At 39.2% G+C, this 20,436-nt stretch overlaps 1 protein-coding gene across 3 annotated transcripts; it reads left to right on the forward strand.

Annotated features, from left to right (window-relative positions):
- The first annotated feature begins 377 nt into the window (after positions 1-377).
- Positions 378-10,615, forward strand: TXNDC9 (thioredoxin domain containing 9). 3 transcript variants are annotated; one of them, XM_070379969.1, is made up of 5 exons: positions 378-519; positions 2,852-3,082; positions 5,004-5,122; positions 7,462-7,716; positions 10,009-10,615. In XM_070379969.1, exons 2-5 carry the CDS (start codon positions 2,894-2,896, stop codon positions 10,124-10,126), a joined length of 681 nt encoding a protein of 226 aa, XP_070236070.1. In that variant the 5' UTR covers positions 378-519; positions 2,852-2,893; the 3' UTR covers positions 10,127-10,615. The 3 variants fall into 3 exon arrangements, with proteins under 3 accessions (XP_070236070.1, XP_070236069.1, XP_005892303.2); XM_070379968.1 differs by having other exon boundaries at positions 380-537; XM_005892241.3 differs by having other exon boundaries at positions 405-537; positions 2,864-3,082.
- Positions 10,616-20,436: the final 9,821 nt, after the last annotated feature.

The raw sequence follows: 20,436 nt of genomic DNA on the forward strand, positions 1-20,436 counted from the left end.
ACAACGACTCTATGTGTTAACTATGTAAAAACTTACACTTAAGTTATACTTTGCTTTTTAAAGGGGGGAATTGTTCAATAAACCGAATGGAAACAAAATTGGAGTGCCACTCCAGAGCAGAATCATTGCTATTTCCTTTCTGATGTAACATGTGTCAGAGCCTAAGAACGTCAACTCCAGGCTGGGGACTAAGAAACTACAATCTCCAGCGTACTTCGCTCCCCCGCCCTCTGGGCTGTTTACTCGGACGGAGGGAAAGGTTCACACGCCAGAGTTCAGAGAGCTGGAGCAGAGGAAAGGTGGAGAAGGGCGCACGCGCAGAAGCGCTCGCCGCGCACACTTCCCTCCCCCCTCCCCCGCACTACCTCCACTTCCTGGGACGTTGCAGTTGCTATCGCGTGAGATCCGCGGCCAATGAGGAGGCGGAAGTGACGGTCGCTTCGCAGCTACCCGCAGCTGCTTGGAGCCTGAAGCCAGAGAGGATTGCTCTTCTGGAGAAGCTGGTTCTTCGTATCTCAGGTATCGCGGAGAGCTCAGGTGAGGCAGAGAGTGGCGTGAAAAAACCGGCCATGCATCCTGGTGCTAACGGACGCCCGCCTGCTCCGCATCCTGCCTAGGCGGGGGAGGGGCGCGGCTCGGGCTCCGGAGTCCCCGCCACGGAGGAGGCTTTGGCGCATGCGCCGGGGAGGCTTTGAAGCTGGGGCCACCTCGCTTCTGCCCTCGTCTGTCCCTGGGGGCGCGGGGAGTAGCGAGGGTACTTTTGGGAAGCGGCTGGCGTGCGGTTAACGGCGAGGCCCCCTGGTTGTTTTGGCGGGTGCACACAGGGGAGTCGCGGAAATGGTTAGGTAACTTGAGGACACATCCCTGCCCACCATTCAGTTGAACTGAAAAAAGAATCAGAAGCTTGTGATTTGGAGAATGAAGTTATCTCTGCACCATCTCCTTTCCCCCTTTCTGAAGGCGATGCCCAGCACAACCTGCCGCCCAGAACAGCTCTTGTTAATCGCTTCTCTTCCCAGTTATCCCAGAATTAAATTCTGAGCTCAGCCTGTAAAACTCCAGGGACAAGCAACCGCTACGCCCCTTGTAAAGAATAAGGTCTGACCAGCAAGTCCGTGTTTAACAGATACTACTTCTCTGTCTCATCTGCCCCGATCCAGTTTTTCTTGAGAAGTAGGGAGTGTGAAATTCATTTTCTGTATTTGAAATACAGCGCCTTTAAAATTTTATCGCATGTGAGGAACTTACATTTTGGTTTTTAAAACCCAGAAATACTTTAAACATAACCATAATTTGAACAATAGCTAGACACATGCTCCTTCAACCGTTGACAAATATTTTTTGCGCACCTGCAGTGTTCCCAACACTGCTAGCTCCAGGAATACAAAGAGAAAATCCAGTATGCTTTTCGACTGCTTTTCATGTGGGGGAAAAAAATGGAATCAGAGGCGAATTTTGCAGGAAGACTATTTCAATTCAGTTCAACAGTTAATAGAGGGTCTGGTGGGCCAGTCTGTGTGTCAGAAGCTGGGCAAATGAGCTCAAAAATTTCAGATTTTTAAAAAGTGCTTCAGTAGTAGTTGAAAACATAGTTGAGATCAACAGTCTCCTGCTTTGACAAATTATAAATTTCTGCGGTAATAACCCAGGAGTACACATAAAATTCATCTAATTGTTGCTGGTAGAAAATAATTTATTTTAAAATACTCAGTTGAAATAGATAACCAACAAAGACATACTGTATAGCACAGAGAACTCTATTCAGTAATCTATAATCACTTAAATGGGTAAAGAATTTGGAAAAGGTAATTGAGTATGTATAAATTAATCACTTTGCTGTATATCTAAAACTTAACACATTGTAAATCAACTGTATGCCAATATAAAATAAAAATGTTAAATAGACTGTCATTGAGATCTGAATTAGAGTCTATTTTTAAACTCCTATCTTACATAGATCAATATGCTTTTTATATTTGGAGTGTTATGTTGTTTGACATCAAAGTTAGGAGCACTGGGTGTCACCAAATCAATATTAGTATCAATCTTTGTGGGCTCATAGACTTTATTAGTTACTAAGAGAACAGAATTGGAAACTAGAGCTTAGGGAACACCAGGCAGAGTTCTTTACACAAGTTGTAATGAGCTCTCTTCAGAGTTAAGATCATTTAGGCAGAGATGAAAAATAATGTCTTTTGCTCGAATGTGCTCTATCTTGAAGCAAAATTTGGTGTGTACACATATGTGTAAAACCTTGCTACAGTTAAACTTCATCATGTCTGCAGTCATTTCTGCTTTGCTTCCCTTTTCCTTTGGTAAAGAATACTGTCAGTATACAACGCTAGGGTTAGTTTCAACTGCTTGGTTCTTTCTGGTCTGGCGACAGTCTTAAGGGTTTCTCTTTGCTTTAGAATAGTAAGCAGAGTCAAAAGCACTCTAACCTTTGGTCTGAATTATTTTTGACTAGTGTGACTTCCCCGGTGGTAAAGAACCCACCTGCCAGTGCAGGAGACATAAGAGACAAGGGTTTGATCCCTGGGTGGGGAAGATCCCCTGGAGGAGGACATGGCAACCCACTGCAGTGTATTCCTGCCTGGAGGATCCCATGGACAGAGGAGCCTGGCGGGCTACAGTCCATAGGGTCGCAACAAGTCAGACACAACTGAAGCAACTTAACACACATGAGTGACTATAACCTGTTGAAAATTAAATTTTAAAACATTTAAGTAAAAATTCTTAACATGACATGGTTGGTTGCCAGCAGAACACTTTGTGAACTCCAAATGATATATTTGCTAGCCTTTGGGGAACTAAAAGTTTGCTGTCTCATTTTTTTCTCCAACTTCGTAAGCCACCTCTCCAGCGTCAAGGCTGAACCGTACCGTTCAGAAGAATGGAAGCGAACGCGTCTGTTGACGTGTTTTCAAAAGTCCTGGAGAATCAGTTGCTTCAAACTACCAAACTAGTGGAAGAACATTTGGATGCGGAGATTCAGAAACTGGATCAGATGGATGAGGATGAATTAGAACGCCTCCGGGAGAAGAGACTCGAGGCTCTGAAGAAAGCTCAGCAGCAGAAACAAGTAACCTCTCTGCCCTGCTTTCTGAAATTGCTCCCACAGTATGCTTCTACCCACTTCTATATACATGTGCCTGAAGTTCTCGGTCTTTAGGGTGGTTTGACCTCAAAAGTACCTAATGCCATTAAAAATTCTCCCTGGGGGAAAAGATAGTTTTTAAAGACACCGTCCGAGTTAGCCTGATCAGTGTTAATTCACAGTCAAGTACAAGAAACACCTGGTCCAGGATCATTTTCTGAGCTCAAATTTGTGTAGTTGAGAGTATGAATGAGGAAGAACACTGGGAGAAGTAGGGGTCCGCAGGTTCCCTTTCAGGCAGAGTTATAAGAAAGCCTGTCATGATTTGTCTGTGCTCAAAGCAAGTGTGTCATTAAGGAGTTTAAACTCTTTATGGAAGCTTTACCAAAGAAATAAGGTAAAAATACCAGGGCCCCCAGTAGCTCAGCATAAGCCAACATGAAACAGATAGCAAAACTAGTGATGCAGTCTGGGCTCCTGCCCCCTTCTAGTGCGCTCAGAGGATGAGAACGTCTAGAAGTCCTCATATGAGACAGTCAAAAGCAGGCAGAAATGTTCACTGTGGAACAGGGAAATCGTGATATTTGAAGGGCTGACCTGAAAGATTAGAACTTCTCTCATCTGAGGTCCAGGCTGACCAAAGTTCAGGATATATTGCAGTCGGTGAGAGAAGACTTTTCTGAGAACTAGAGAATACGTGTATTAATGCTTTCAGGCACATGTGATGTGCCAGCTGCTCTGTTATTTTCACGTTGTCTTGTCACAGTAGCTCAGTGAGATAGTTGTTTTATAATCCCCACATTACAAATGAGGAATGTGAGACTCAGAAAGGTTATGAGAATCACAGCCTAATGAGTGGTGGAGCAGTGATCCAAGTCCTTCTGTCTGCAAGTCCAGTCCTCCTTTTTATTAAAGCCTAGTCTTGAGAAGGGCTTCCCTAATGGCTCACATGGTAGAGAATCTGCCTACAATGTAGGAGACCCAGGCTTGATCCCTGGGGTTGGGAAGATACCCTGGAGGAGGGTATGGCAATCCACTCAAGTATTCTTGCCTGTAAAATTCCATGGACAGTTGAGCCTGGCAGACTACATACAGTCCATGGGGCACAAAGAGTCGGACACAACAGCAACTAATACAGCCAGTAAGACAAAGAAATAGAGGGGAAAAAAAAGATTAAATGACAGTAGAAATCTGGAGAAAGGAAAAAAGTTTCCACTTGAGGCAGTCAGCTTCCTGCCACGGGAAAGGTACAAGAAACTGAAATACCTGTCCAACATGGATGATAAAGGTCGAGATAGTGATTTGGAGAATTGGATTAGCTGGACTTGTGGGTCCCTTTTTCTGGATACCACGTGAGAAAACACCTTTTTCTTCACTGGATACTATCCGTGGGTGGCCAGGCTAGAAGAGTGCTGTCTCTGAGGTGGTCATCCAAAGTACACAGGGCTCCTCAGCTTCAGAGCCATAGTACCCGCCCCTCCCCAAGCATCAGTTTGCTTTATCTCACAGCTGTTCTTTTTTAAAGCTTCATAGTAACTTGGATCAGATTCTTTTGATTTTAGTAGTTTAAGTGCAAAGAAATTAAATAGATGTTTACATTCTCAATCTTTATAGTCTAAATTTTTATTTTGAAAGTTCTAAGAAAACATGTGTTTCAAGTTACCAAGACAGATAATTAATTAAATTAAATTAAATTATTAAATTATTAAATTAATAATTAAATAGTCTGCGCACAGACTATTTCTGCATTGACACTAGAAAGATAGGAAAGTACATCACCGAAAGGAATTCAGTTCTAAGATAAAGTCAACTTAATTACAAAATAATATAGTGATTTGGATATAAGATATAAAGTGACATTGAAAGAGATTTCAAATGTGTGATATTTCTCCTTTCTTCAAATTAGGAATGGCTTTCAAAAGGACATGGGGAATACAGAGAAATCCCTAGTGAGAGAGACTTTTTTCAAGAAGTCAAGGAGAGTAAAAAAGTGGTTTGCCATTTCTACAGAGACTCCACATTCAGGTAACTTTGTTTCCCCTCAGTGACTGTTTTTAAATATGAAGAGATTGTTGAATAGATACCCTGACTTAATAGAGAAATTAAGAAAAATGTGAAAGGAACTAATTCCTAAGTTGTCCCTTTGTACTGGAAGTCTGTATATTAAAATTAAGCAGTCATCAAAGATTAACTTAAAAACCAGTGACATAAAAAAGTATAAATTATTGGATTTCAGGATTTTCATAGAAGTGGCTATTTTCTGAATGATATTTTCGCTAGCTAACTTTAAAAACATCTGAGCAATGAGCACTTAAATTTTTTTTTTTTTAATATCAATTCCAAGAATTCTGCTTTTGTCCCTACTATTACAATACAGCCACAGTGTTGGAAATGGGGCCAACACCTGAACACCAAGTTTGAATTCAGTCACTTCTCAACTGGCAATTCACAGGGAGACGGTGGCTTGACAAGGCCTTTCTCCAGAAGCAGAGTTGGGACTTCAGGTTTGGCTGGAAGGTGGAGAAAGTGATTTCTCTTAGACAAGCCCAGGTCTGCCAACCTCTCTTTGGAGGCTGATCCCTCAAAGTAAAAATAGCCCCAGAAGAGGTTATATCTTAAACCAGATGGCTGAAGCCTGTTTTTTTCCCCTAGCTCCAAAGTTTGAATAGTTGCCAACATCAGATGATGTGATAACAGACCTAGAATTGTATGAAAGCAATTTGCTGATGCTGAGTAGCTCCTGCGGAAACTCACACTTCAATCCAGAATCTCCATTGTTCACTGTGGCCCCAGCCCTGCCCTCTTCTCTCATCTCCATAGTCTGCCTGGCCCTTGTCTTTGCCTCCTTACCCAAAAACATGGTTATTAGTGGCCGGGATTTATTAACTAACAGAATACAAATGAAAGAAAATAAAGTCAAGGTTGAATGAATTGATATAGACAGGTAGATATCACAGTTTTAGCATGTGGTAATGCTAGACACTTCAGGCGGTGTAAGATCCTGGAACATTCACAATCTCCCTTTGAGGTAAGTACTTTATAATCCCCATGTATTTTTGTGTGTGGACACCAAGACTTGGAGAAATTAAGTGACCTGCCTGATGGCACTCAGTTGCTAAATGATGAAAGCAGATTTGAGCCCAGCTTAATGCTATTTTAACTACATCATGACTGCTCACTCCCTCATGATTTAAATCATAAGGGTTTAAATTGGATTTAAAATTCAATTAAAAAATGGGTTAATTGGCCAATGGGACATACTTATTTAAAATAGATTCTATATTATTCCAGTAAAACCGTGGAGTTGATTTATGTAGAAATCCTCAAGAATGTATTTCTCCAAATGATCTGTCACTTCTTTGGAGCTTCATTCAGAAACCACTTATTCTGACAATTTTCATTATTAATAACATTCCATTGCTTCACTGCATGAGTGATATATAAAAAGAATCACTCAGATGATGAGGCATCAAGGTTATAAGAAACTCAGTGGACCTGAACTTAACTCAGGAAAAACTACCAAGAAGTACCCCAAAAACCTGCTGGTAAAATCAGCTGTGGTTTTGGTGTCTTAATCATTGAAAGCAGAGTAGTTATCAAACTTCACTTCACTTGGGCATGTTTCTCAGCCCAAGTCCCAGAGAATTTTGATTCCTCTGTATGTTTTAAAAGTTGATTGTACTAATCACCTCTGGGTAAGAATAACTGCTCACAGAGGTTTTCATAGTTATCTCTCAGATACACTAAAGGGTTGGCCAGTTTAAAGTAGAATTTAAAGAAAATACCACTTTTCCTTTTCAGGTGGCTCAATAAAAATACTGCTGGTATTTTGCACTTCTTTAGAACCATAATGACCATGTATTTGTAGCCCTTAACCTTGATAGACTTCCACTAACAGAATTTGTACAGTTGGAAAGGTTCCTTCTCGGTGACATACTCAGTCTTTCTCAGTGACTTCCAAAGAGAACACCACCTGTACATTTCTAATTCTGGGAGGTGTCTTCTGAGCTCGGTCAAGTTCAGATTTGCCTCTTTCTATGAAATGCCAGGAAACATGCATAAGGAAAATGACTATTTTTTATTCTTGGCCATAAACATGACAGCTTTGTGAGCCACTTAAGCCATATGTTGAATACTTTGTTCTCATTAAGGCAGATCCAACCTTCTAGACTACAGTATCATAAGAGGTAGAAAAAGAGGTACCTAACCTATGAAATGGAAATAAGGTTATCTGATAGATACATAGGTTGACTGGCAGATTATGAGATTCAGGAAAAGTAAAAACTTAGATGTGCCTTAATATTTACTTTGATAAAGAAATTGTCATTTTTAGCTTTTGGTTTTCTATGTGTTGTTATTTACAGGTGTAAAATAGTAGACAGACATTTGGTGATATTGTCCAAGAAACATCTTGAGACCAAATTTTTGAAACTGAATGTGGAAAAAGCACCTTTCCTTTGTGAGAGACTGCGTATCAAAGTCATTCCCACACTAGCACTGGTGAAAGATGGAAAAACACAGGATTTTGTTGTTGGATTTTCTGACCTAGGAAATACAGACGACTTCACCACAGAAACCCTAGAGTGGAGGCTGGGCTGTTCTGATATTCTTAATTACAGGTAACATTCAGCAAACCGTCAGTTTATTTTAACTCCCATATTCAGTGGAAGTTTTTAGATAATTTTTATGTTAATATTTATTTTATGGAAATAAATATTTCCATAAGCTTTATCTTGCAGCTGGAGATGAAGAAAAACTGCCACAAAGGAAAAGCGTATCTCTTAAAAGTGTACCTTAGTGTGATCTTACAGCAAAGTCAGAGCTCCAGATAAAGTTGGTCTTGGGTTTTAGAGTCCACCTAACTCTAAAAGTTTTCAAACAGATCCTATGAAATCTAATTCGGTATTCATCTGGAAACCCAGGATGACACTCGAGAAGAATTGACTCCTTCCGGCTTGAACCCAGATTACTCAAATTGATAATGACTTATTTTCAAACATTATATTTTTAATGTAGTTATTCCTGTATCACTTGTCAACTCTGATAAACTATATAACATCTCATTTCTATGTTTAGCTTAAATTACATAACTATAAAGAGCAGTCTCAGTAGAAAATGATCTAAAATCCAACTTCTGTTTTCCACTCATCTCTTTGTTCACTTCTCCAGACAGTTTAATTTCACAGATTAGAGCACATCTTATGTATCTGTTTTTTATTTGCAAAAATAATTGGTTAAAATTTCCAGTTATTCCAGTCAGAGTACCTTTCAATAAGTAAAAAATTCCCTCATCTTTTTATTTTCCTTCCTCCTTTTTCTCTGAATCTCTCCTACATGTGTATAAGTCATTCCTATATTGTAGAAATTGATTTTGAAGTTCCAGGTTTTGTTTTCTTAAGTAAAAGGTTAATATTAAATCGTGATTTCCAATTTTAAATAAGTTGGAAACTAGTGCAGAGAATTCTCATATATCATTCACCCGTATCCCTCAATTTTCAATATTTTATATTTGCTTTATCATTCTGTTTTTGGGTATATATAAACTTTTTTCAGAACCATCTGACTGGATATTGTAGACGTCCCTTTACTCCTAAATATTTCTGTTTGCATTTTCTAAGAACAGGGACATTCTTATACATCCACAGTAAAATTAGTAAAACACAAAATACATAGTTTGCAGACCTTATTCAAGTCCATCACTGTCCCAGTAATATCCTCCATACTGAAGAAATGAGTCACAAGTACTTACTGTGAATTTTTAGTTTCCTTTAACTTGTAGCAACTTGTTGCCCTTGTTTTCCAATAGGTTAACAGTTTTGATGAGTACAACTGGTTATTTCATAGAGCATCTCCCAGTTTGGGTTCATCTAATGTTTCACAATTAGATTCAGGTTTTGCATATTTTCCACAGGTGTAATATGGAAGTGATGTGTTCTTCGTTCTCAGTGTACCATATCCGGAGACATAGGGTGGTTTGTTTCATTGCTGGCAGTATTATCTGAGCACTGGCTAACCAGTTGTCTACCAACCTAACTGGTAATTTAAGGAAGACCTTTTCCAGACCCCACATTAGTTTACTTTTTCATTTCTTTGTATTAGAATGGGCTATGGATTATTTTATTCAATGGGATATATTATTGAGTATTACTGTTATTATTTACTTTGAAGCTCAGGTTACCTCACGTTTGCCCAGTGAGAGCCTTGCATTCTGGCTTCTGTGTGTTCTTAACACATCCCCATAATCCTTTGAGCACTTTCTTTTTGGTGCAGGTAAGATCTTTTAGGGGGACCTGTGTTGTACTCTCCATAGGAATTGACTTTATCTCCAAGAAGCCATAATTCCCTTCAGCGGCAAATGATATTTCAAAACCAAGATCTTATTTTTCAGGTATCATGAAAAGCATTCTATACTAATTCAGGGTTAATGATAATGAGTTCCATGAGTTTGTTGTCTATAGTGATCTAAACATTAAAAGATGTTAAATAGGATCAAACTGGTCGTAACAGGCTATCGAAAATAGAGCACGATTTTCCCGTGTCATTCTCAGAGGGATAGGAATCTAATACAGATTCAGCATACCCAAAACATGACAATAACTGATTTCCTTCTATGGTTTTCAGTCAGAGATTTTGTTGGTACATTCCATGAAATGCTAATCAGTAATTAACGATAAGAAAATAAAATGCTAGTCAAAAGCATTTAGTAGTACAAAGTAAGGTTTAAAACTGTTAATTATCAACTATTAACAATCAGTGTTAGTTTTCAGTACCTCTTCCTCAACATCAGCATTATAAAGAAAATTTTACTCTAGTCCATGTGTTAGAGTGAGGATAGATTTTTGTGTAGTTTAGAATACTAGCTGTACTAAATCATAGAGAATTAAGCGCTTTTCTTATTTGTTTCTTTTTAGTGGAAATTTAATGGAGCCACCATTTCAGAGCCAAAAGAAATTTGGAACAAACTTCACAAAGCTGGAAAAGAAAACTATTCGGGGAAAGAAATATGATTCAGACTCTGATGATGATTAGAAATTAGTTATAATTCTTTGTAAATCGTCTTTTTATTTCTCCTTACTTCACAATTAGATGTGTTTTCTAAACTCTTGATTTCAGTATGTTCATCTCCTGATGGTCACATTCTAGAGTTTTATGCAGTGGCATCATGGTGAAAAACATCTTTAATATTTATATGTGGAGCTTGTGTTTAAGTAGAGGAAAACTTGTGAGTTCTAAAATTATCTGAGGAGAGTCTGGATTCTCTATTTTTGAGATTGGTTTTATCACAATGATTCTTACGTTTTTATACCATTCACAATTGTGTTTTTAATCTACTGGATTGAAAATAGAAATTCAGCACACTATTCCAGGACTAATTCTTATGCAGCATTATTTACTTTATAAAGAGGTCAAGTAACATTTACTGGTGTAACAGATAGCACTTGTAAATGAATTAGAAACACTCTTCACTTCTGGAATATATTTAAGTAATTATTAAAGAACTGTTTATTTATTCTGTAAGATGCATGGTGTTGTTGAATCAACTGATGGCATCAGAAAGCTTTTTCAGATTGTGACCATACTGCCTTATTTAAAAGGTCCTGATGGCTTATATTTTAAGACGTGCATTAAACAATCAAGAAGCACTTTGGGCATGGCAGCATGATCTACAGACCCATCAGTGAGACAATCATAACTGGTAAATATTTTTCTAAAAATGAAAAGTCTCTGGAAATTGTCATAAGAGCATACAGCAAACAAAAACACTTATTCAAGAAAATACTCAGTCTTGGGAAGAATAGTGAGTCTCTTTGGTACTTGAACCATGATCCTGCTAAAACTCACACAAGAAACAGACAACCTGAATAGGCCTCTTTTATATAATCAACAGCTACTACCTTTCTAAAACAGAAAGCACCAGACCCACACGGGTTCACTGGTGGATTCTAGTGAACATTAATGAAGAGGTTTTATTAATTCTCTACAGTCCCTTTCAAAAGCAGAATGAGTTGTCTCATTCCTAACTCATGAGACCAGCTATACTCTAATACTAAGAACAAAGACATTACAGGAAAACTACAGACCAGTATCTGTCTTGAACAGAAGCAAAAATCCTTAAAATATTAGCAAATCAGCCCAACAGTATATAAAAAACAACCAGGCACCACAACCAAGTGAGATTTATCCCAGGTATGCAAAGCTGTTTCGATGCTTGAAAAATCAATGTAATCACAGTCTAAAAAAATTAGAATCACATAACGTTATCAGTAGAAAAAGCATTTGACAAAATCCAATACCATTCATGATTAAAAACTCAGTAAACAATAGAAGGGAATGTACTCAACTTGATTTTTTTTAAATATCTACAAAAACCTACAAGTAGTATCAAACATAATGGAAGAAGTTTGAATTTCCCATTAAGCTCACACGCAAGGCAAAATGTCTTTCCCAGCTCACCCCTGCTTTTCAGTATCATACTGGAAGTCTTAGCTAATACAAAAGGAAAAAAAAAATATATGTGCAGATTGAAAAGGAAGAATTAAACTTGTGTTAGCTTGTAGATGACATGATCATGTATTAATAGAAAGTCCAGCAGAATTTACAAAAACAAGCAAACAACCCTCCTGGAACTAATGAAAGATACAGCAAAGTTGTAGAATACAAGGTTAATGCACAAAAGTCTACTGTGTTCCTATACCAGCAGCAATGAACAACTGAAATTTGAAATTAAAAGATGCTACCATTTACATTAGCACTAAATGAAATGGACATAAGATATGTGTAAGACTTGAGGGAAAACAACACAGATGAAAGATATTAAGGAATAAATGAATGGAGATACAGTCCATGTTCAGGGATAGGGTGACTCAGTATTTAAGATGTCAGTTATTACATTCAACTTGATTCACACGTTCATAAATTTAATTCATACATTCAGCACAATCCCAGTCAAACTCCCTGAAACTTATTTTATGGATACTGACAAACTAATTCTCAGGTTTATATGAAAAAGAAAAAGGCTCAGAACAGCCAACACAGTATGGAAGGAGAACAACAAAGTTGGAAGACTGACATTACCCAACCTTAAGACTTTAACGATAAAAGATCATATCGTTTTATCATACCTTTTAAAAAGCACTTTTTTAAACGAGCGCTAATTAGAAACACATCTGGAACTTTGGAGGAAAAAAGCAATACCTGGGCATTTCTATTTTTCAAATAATTCCAACATAATTCTGGTAAATCTTATCTAGTTTGTTTCACTTCTATTTCATATTCACTGTTCTCATTTCATTTAGGTGATGTTTTCCAATTTCTCCATATTCTTTTTTTCTTGTTCTTTATCAAAAGTAGTAGAAGAGCTTTTCTATACATATATATATAAATAGTAGGTATAATGTAATATGGCAAATACATGAGGAAACAATGACAAACGTTATTTTCTTGGGCTCCACAGTCACTGCAGATGGTGACTGCAGCCATGAAATTAAAAGACGCTTGCTCCTTGGAAGAAAAGCTATGACAAACCTAAAGTGAAAGTTGCTCAGTCGTGTCCGACTCTGTGACCCCATGGACAGTCCTTGGAATGCTCCAAGCCAGAATACTGGAGTGGGTATCCTTTCCCTTCTCTGGGGGAATCTTCCCAAGCCAGAGATCAAACCCAGGTCTCCTGCATTGCAGGCAGATTCTTTACCAGCTGAGCCACAGGGAAGCCCATGACCAACCTAGACAGAATATTAAGAGACATTACTTTGCCAACAAAGGTTCATATAGTCAAAGCTATGCTTTCTCCAGTAGGCATGTGGATGTGAGCGCTGGACCATAAAGAAAGCTGCTGCTGCTGCTGCTGCTAAGTCACGGCAGTCATGTCTGACTGTGACCGCATAGATGGCAGCCCACCAGGCTCTCATCCCTGGGGTTCTCCAGGCAAGAACACTGGAGTGGGTTGCCATTTCCTTCTCCAGTGCATGAAAGTGAAAAGTGAAAGTGAAGTCGCTAAGTCGTGTCCGACTCTTAGCGACCCCATGGACTGTAGCCTACCAGGCTCCTCCATCCATGGAATTTCCCAGGCAAGAGTACTGGAGTGGGTTGACATTGCCTTCTCCCAAAGAAAGCTGAGCACCAAAGAATTGGTGCTTTTGTTGGAGAAGACTCTTGAGAATCCCTTGGACTGCAAGGAGATCAAAATAGTCGATCCTAAAGGAAATCAATCCTGAATATTCATTGGAAGGATTGATGCTGAAGCTCTAATACTTTGGCCACCTGATGCAAAGGGCTGACTCATTGGAAAAGATCCTGATGCTGGGAAAGATTGAGGGCAGGAGGAGAAGAGGATGACAGTGGATGAGCTGGTTGGATGGCATCACTGACTTGATGGACATGAGTTTGAGCAAGCTCTGGGAATTAGTCATGGACAGGGAAGCATGGCGTGCTGCAATCCATGGGGTCTCAAAGAGCTAGACACGACTGAGCAACTGGACTGAACTGATAATGCAATATGTATTTTTAAAAACTTAAGAATTTTTGCCTAGGTAAAAAATTTGTGGCATTGTGATTCCACTTGTTTGACTTAGGATGAATAGAATGCTAGATTTCTAATTTATATTCACTCAATATACTTTGATATACATCTGTGTATTTTGGCATCTGGTATTACTGCTAAAAGTCTAGAAATTTTATTACTTTAATGATTTTTTAAAAGAATTTGATATTTGACACTTCTAATCCAATTCTGAGAATATAAAGAAATAATATGTTGCAAAAAACCAGGAAATTAATGTGATACAGTATTAATGAAAGTACATATTTTCTTCAAATTTCACACACACAAAAAGACATGATAAGAAGAAGAGGTGGCAGGAATACACAGAAGAACTGTACAAAAACTGTACAAAAAAGATCTTCATGACCAAGATAATCACAATGGTGTGATCACTCACCTAGAGCCAGACATCCTGGAGTGCAAAGTCAAGTAGGCCTTAGGAAGCATCACTGCAAACAAAGCTAGTGGAGGTGATGGAATTCCAGTTGAGCTATTTCAAATTCTGAAAGATGATGCTGTGAAAGTTCTGCACTCAATATGCCAGCAAATTTGGAAAACTCAGCAGTGGCCACAGGACTGGAAAACGTCAGTTTTCATTCCAATCCCAAAGGCAATGCCAAAGAACGCTCAAACTACCGCACAATTGCACTCATCTCACATGCTAGTAAAGTAATGCTCAAAATTCTCCAAGCCAGGCTTCAGCAATACGTGAACCATGAACTTCCTGATGTTCAAGCTGGTTTTAGAAAAGGCAGAGGAGCCAGAGATCAAATTGCCAACATCCGCTGGATCATGGAAAAAGCAAGAGAGTTCCAGAAAAACATCTACTTCTGTTTTATTGACTATGCCAAAGCCTTTGACTATGTGGATCACAATACACTCTGGAAAATTCTGAAAGAGATGGGAATACCAGACCACCTGACCTGCCTCTTGAGAAACCTATATGCAGATCAGGAAGCAACAGTTAGAACTCGACATGGAACAACAAACTGGTTCCAAATAGGAAAAGGAGTACGTCAAGGCTGTATATTATCATCCTGCTTATTTAACTTATGTGCAGAGTACATCATGAGAAACGCTGGGCTGGAAGAAGCACAAGCTGGAATCAAGATTGCCAGGAGAAATATCAATAACCTCAGATATGCAGATGACACCACCCTTACGGCAGAAAGTAAAGAGGAACTCAAAAGCCTCTTGATGGAAGTGAAAGTGGAGAGTGAAAAAGTTGGCTTAAAGCTCAACATTCAGAAAACGAAGATCATGGCATCTGGTCCCATCACTTCATGGGAAATAGATAGGGAAACTGGAAACAGTGTCAGAATTTTATTTTCTGGGGCTCCAAAATCACTGCAGATGGTGACTGCAGCCATGAAATTAAAAGACGCTTACTCCTTGGAAGGAAAGTTATGACCAACCTAGATAGCATATTGAAAAGCAGAGACACTACTTTGCCAACAAAGGTCCATCTAGTCAAGGCTATGGGTTTTCCAGTGGTCACGTATGGATGTGAGAGTTGGACTGTGAAGAAAGCTGAACGCCGAAGAATTGATGCTTTTGAACTGTGGTGTGGGAGAAAACTCTTGAGAGTCACTTGGATAGCGAGGAGACCAAACAAGTCAATCCTAAAGGAAATCAACACTGAATGCTCATTGGAAGGACTGAAGCTGAAGCTCCAACACTTTAGCCTGATGCAAAGAGGTGACTCATTGGAAAAGACCCTAATGCAGGGAAAGATTGAGGGCAGGAAGAGAAGGGGGTGACAAAGGATGAGATGGTTGAATGGCATCACCAACTCATTGGACATGAGCTTGAACAAACACCAGGAGTTAGTAAAGGACAAGGGAAGCCTGGCATGGTGCAGTCCATGGAGTCGCAAAGAGTTGGACATAACTTAGTGACTGATCAACAACAGCAATGACAGTGTGGTGTTGTCAGGAGAATGGACAAATCAGTGGAATAGAATAGAGCGCCCAGATACAAACCCATATTGTATGGATAGTCAGCTGATCTTTGACAGAAAAGCAGAGGCAAGCAAAGATGACCTTTTCAACAATGGTGCTACCACAGCTAGACCTTCACATGCCCTTCTCCCAAAAAAGAATTCAGACAAATTTTATGCCATTCACAAACAGTAACTCAAAATAGATTTTAGAACTAAGTGTAAAAGCACAAAACTAAAATTCCCAGCAGATAACCTAGGAGAAAACCTAGATGATCTTGGGTATGTATGGTGATGACATTTTAGAAGCAACACCAAAAGCACAGTCCCTGAGTGAAAGAATGGCTAAGGTGGACTTTATTCAATAAAAAATTGTGCTCTGTGAAAACAAATGTGAAGAAAATGGGAAGACAGGTCATAGACTTGAGAGGAAATATTTGCAAAAGACAATAATAAGAGACTTTTGAAATATAAAAAGAACTTAAAACTTAAGACAACAACCCATAAGAAAACAACTCAAAGGATGGGCCAAACACCTGAACAGACACTTCTCCCAAGAAGCGATACAGAAGATAAAGAAGCACATGAAAATATGCCCCACATTGTATGTCATTAGGGAAATGCAAGTTAAAACAATGAGATACCACTACACACCCATTAGAATGACCAAAAACGCAAACCACAGCACCAAATGCTGGTATGGGTGCAGAGCGAGAGGAACTCTGATTCATTGCTGGTAATAATGGTACAGCCACCTTGGAAGACAGTTTGGCAGTTTCTTACTTACAAAACACTCTTACCAGATGATGCAGAAATTGCACTCCTGATATTTACCTAAATATGTTGAAAATGTATTTCTACACAAAAACCTGTACACGAATGCCTACAACAGCTTTATTCATAATTGCTAAACTTGGTGGCAACCAAGACGTCTCAGTAGATGAATGGATAAACTGTGGTACATTCAGACAATGGAATAGTATCCAGTGTTCAACATAAATGAGCTATTAAGACTTGAAAAGACATGGAGGAAACTTAAATGCATGGTACAAACTGAAAGATACCAATCTGAAAGGTTACGTACTGTATGGTTTCAACTATATGATATTTCTAGGAACGGTAAAATTGGAGGCAGTCGGCTTCCCTGCTAGTCCGGTGGTTAAGAATCCACCTGCCAGGAGACTCGGGTTCAATCCCTGGTCCAAGACAATCCCACACACAGCGGAGCAGCTCAGCCCATGCACCCCAAGTACTGAGCCAGCGCTCTGGAGCCTGCAAGCAACAAGTACTGAGCTTGTGTGCGATAACAACTGAAGCCCACACGCCCTAGAGTCTGTGCACTGCAACAAAGAGTAGTCTCTGCTCACTGCAACTAGAGAAGGCCTGCATGCAGCAATGAAGACCCAGTGCAGCAAAAATAAATAAATCTTACAAATATTGGAGGCAGTGAAAAGATGAGTGGTTGCCAGGGGGTTAAAGTGGAGTGAGGTAGGAAAAGCTGAAGCACATAGGGTTTTTAGGGCAGTGAAACTACAGATCTGTCTGGACTTCATGACAGGGTTACAGCCTGATAAACCCACCATAAATTGAAAATACCATAACTTAAAAATGCATTTAATACATCTAATGGCAACCCACTCCAGTGTTCTTGCCTGGAGAATCCCAGGGACGGGGGAGCCTGGTGGGCTGCCATCTCTGGGGTCGCACAGAGTCGGACACGACTGAAGTGCCTTAGCAGCAACCTATCTAAACACCATAGGTTAGCCTGCTGTTGCTGCTGCTGCTAAGTTGCTTCAGTTGTGTCCGACTCTGTGCGACCCCAGAGATGGCAGCTCACCAGCCTCCCCATCCCTGAGATTCTCCAGGCAAGAACACTGGAGTGGGTTGCCATTTCCTTCTCCTAGGTTAGCCTAGCCTACCTTAAATGTGCTTAGGGCACACATTAGTTTTCAGTTGGGCAAAATCATGCAACACAAGCCTGTTGTATACAGTGTTGACTATCTCCTGTAGTTTGAATACTGTACTGGAAGTGAGAGGAAACCCAGGATGGTTGTTTAGGCACAGATGGTTATAACTGTGTCAGTTGTTTGCCCTGGTAGTCATGTGCTAACTGGAACTGTGGCACCCTGCTGCTGCCTGGCATTGCCAGAGTTCTGTCCAACAGGGCACTAGCCCAGGAAAAGGTCAGAATTCAAAGTTCAGTTCCTACTGAATGTTATTTGCATTCACACCATTATAAAGTCAAAAAATCTCTTAAGTTGAATCATCACAGGTCAGGGACATCTGTACTCTGAATCATACTGTAATAGCAGACACATGTCATTATACATGTTTACATTTGTCCACATCCAAAACAGAGCAACAATAAGAATGAACCCTGAACTAAGGACTTTGAGTGATAATGATGCATCAAGGTAGGTATGTGATCAACTGTCACAAGTCTGCCACTCTGGTTGGGAAGGTTGAGAATGGGGGAGACCATGCATGAGTGGGAGCATTTAATATATGATAAATCTCTGCACTTTGCACTCAGTTTTCCTGTGAACCTAAAACAGCAAAAGCCATGGTTTTTCCAGTAGTCATGTATGGATGTGAGAGTTGAACCATAAGGAAAGTGGAGTGCCGAAGAATGATGCTTTTGAACTGTGGTGCTGGAACCAAAAGTGGTTCTTTGAGCTGTTAGCCAATATGGCAAACTGTTAGCTAGATTGAGAAAACATGCAAACAACTAATATCAGAAATGAAACTGGGATGTTACTATTGACTTTACAGAATTAGAAAGGATTATAAAAGAATGTTATGGACAACTGTATACTAAATTAGATAACCTGGAAGAAATAGACAAATCCTTAGAAAATGCACAGCTTACCAAAACTGACTCAAGAAGGAATAGAAAATCTGAAAGACCTATACTGAATAAAGAGGTTGATTTAGTTTTTAAAAAAGAAGAAGAAATCGCCCAGGAAAGAAAATCCGAGACCATATGACTTTACTGGTGAATTCCACCAAATGTCTAAATAAGTAACACTAGTCTTTTAAACTCTTCCAAAAAAGAGAAGAGGAAGCAATTTCTTGTGTATTCTATGAGGTCATATTACCCTAACACCAAAGCGATACAAAGGTACCTAAAGAACAGAAAGCTGTAGATCAGTATCACTTATAGTTGCAAAACCCTCATTAAATACTAGAACATGGAATCAGACAACATATCAAAAGGATTATACACTATGACCAAACAGGATTTATTCCAGGATGCAAGGATGGTTCAAAAATAAGAAAAATCAATATAATACAGTATGGCAATAGAACCAAAGAAAAACCCACAAAATCATCATCGCAGATGCAGAAAAAGCTTTTGAAACTATATAACATCCTTGCAGGATAATAACACTCAGAAAACTAGAAATAGAAGAAAACTTCCTCATAATGATTCATGTAAAACCACAAAGCTAACTTCATGTTCAGTAACAGTTTCTTCCTTTAGAGCAGGAACAAGACAAGGAAGCCCACTTTCATCACTGGTATTCAACACTGTACTGGAAGTTCTTGCCAGAGCAATTTAGTAAGAAAAAGGAAAGGCATCTAAAATGGAGAGGAAGAATCAGTCTACCCCTGCTTGCAGATGATATGCTCCTGTAAATGGAAAACCCTAAAGAACACACAGAGAAAAAACCTTATACTAGAATGAATGAATTTCAGTTTGCACACTACAAAGATGCAGTGTACAAAATGAACACACAAGATCAGTTTTGTGTTGACAATACACTAGCAAGGAACAAGCAGTAAAACAATTGAGAAAATAATGCCATTTACAATCGCATCTGGGGCTTCCCAGGGGGCGCAGTGGTAAAGAATCCACCTGCCAATGCAGAAGACGCATGAGAGATGGGTTTGATTCCCAGGTCGGAAAGATCCCCTGTAGTAGGAAATGGCAACTGACTCCAGTATTCTGGCCTGGAGAATTCCACAGGAGCCTGGCAGGCTACAGTCCATGAGGTTGCAAAGAATAGGACACAACTGAGCAAGAACACACACACAATAGCATCCAAAGAATGAAATATCAGAAATAAATTTATCCAAGGAAATGAAGTACCTGTACACTGAAAACTACACATCACTGAAGTAAATTAATATTTATTTTAAAAATTCAAATATATCTCAGGTTCATGGGTTACACAATATTGTTAAGATAGCAATAGTATCAAAAGCAATCTAGAGGTTCAATACAGTGCCTATGAAAATTCCAATGGACTTTTTGCAAAAATGGAAAGACTGGTTCAAATTCACATGAAATTACAACTCAACAACAAAAAGGCAGGAAGGTCCTGGTGGTCCAGTGGCTAAGACTCTGCACTCCCAATACAGGGGACTCAGATCCAATTCCTGGTGAGGCAACTAGAACCCACATGCAGCAACTAAGAGTTCCCACGTCATAACTAAATATCCCATGTGAAGCAACAAAGACCTGGCATAGCCAAGTAATTTTTTTTAAGAGGCAAACCATCTAAAAATTGGCAAAGGACTTGAAGAGATATTTCCTCAAAAAAGATATACAAATAGTCAACAAGCAGATTAAATGTTCACCATCATAACTCATCAGGGAAATGCAAATCAAAATTGCAATGAGATACCACTTCATTATCCACTAAAATGACCAATTAAAATTCAAAGAGAACAGGTGCTGGGATAGATACAGAGTGAAACTCTTGTAACTCAACAGTGAAACGTAAAATGGTGTATCTGCCACGGAAAACACTTTCTGGGTTCCTCAAAGAGTTAAACAGAAATACCATATGACTCAGCAATCGAACTCCTAAGTGTAAAACCCTGTTTTGTATTGTCACAATTGTGATCTGGACA

The sequence above is a fragment of the Bos mutus genome, chromosome 11 (assembly GCF_027580195.1).
Source record: "Bos mutus isolate GX-2022 chromosome 11, NWIPB_WYAK_1.1, whole genome shotgun sequence".
Lineage (NCBI taxonomy): Eukaryota > Metazoa > Chordata > Mammalia > Artiodactyla > Bovidae > Bos > Bos mutus.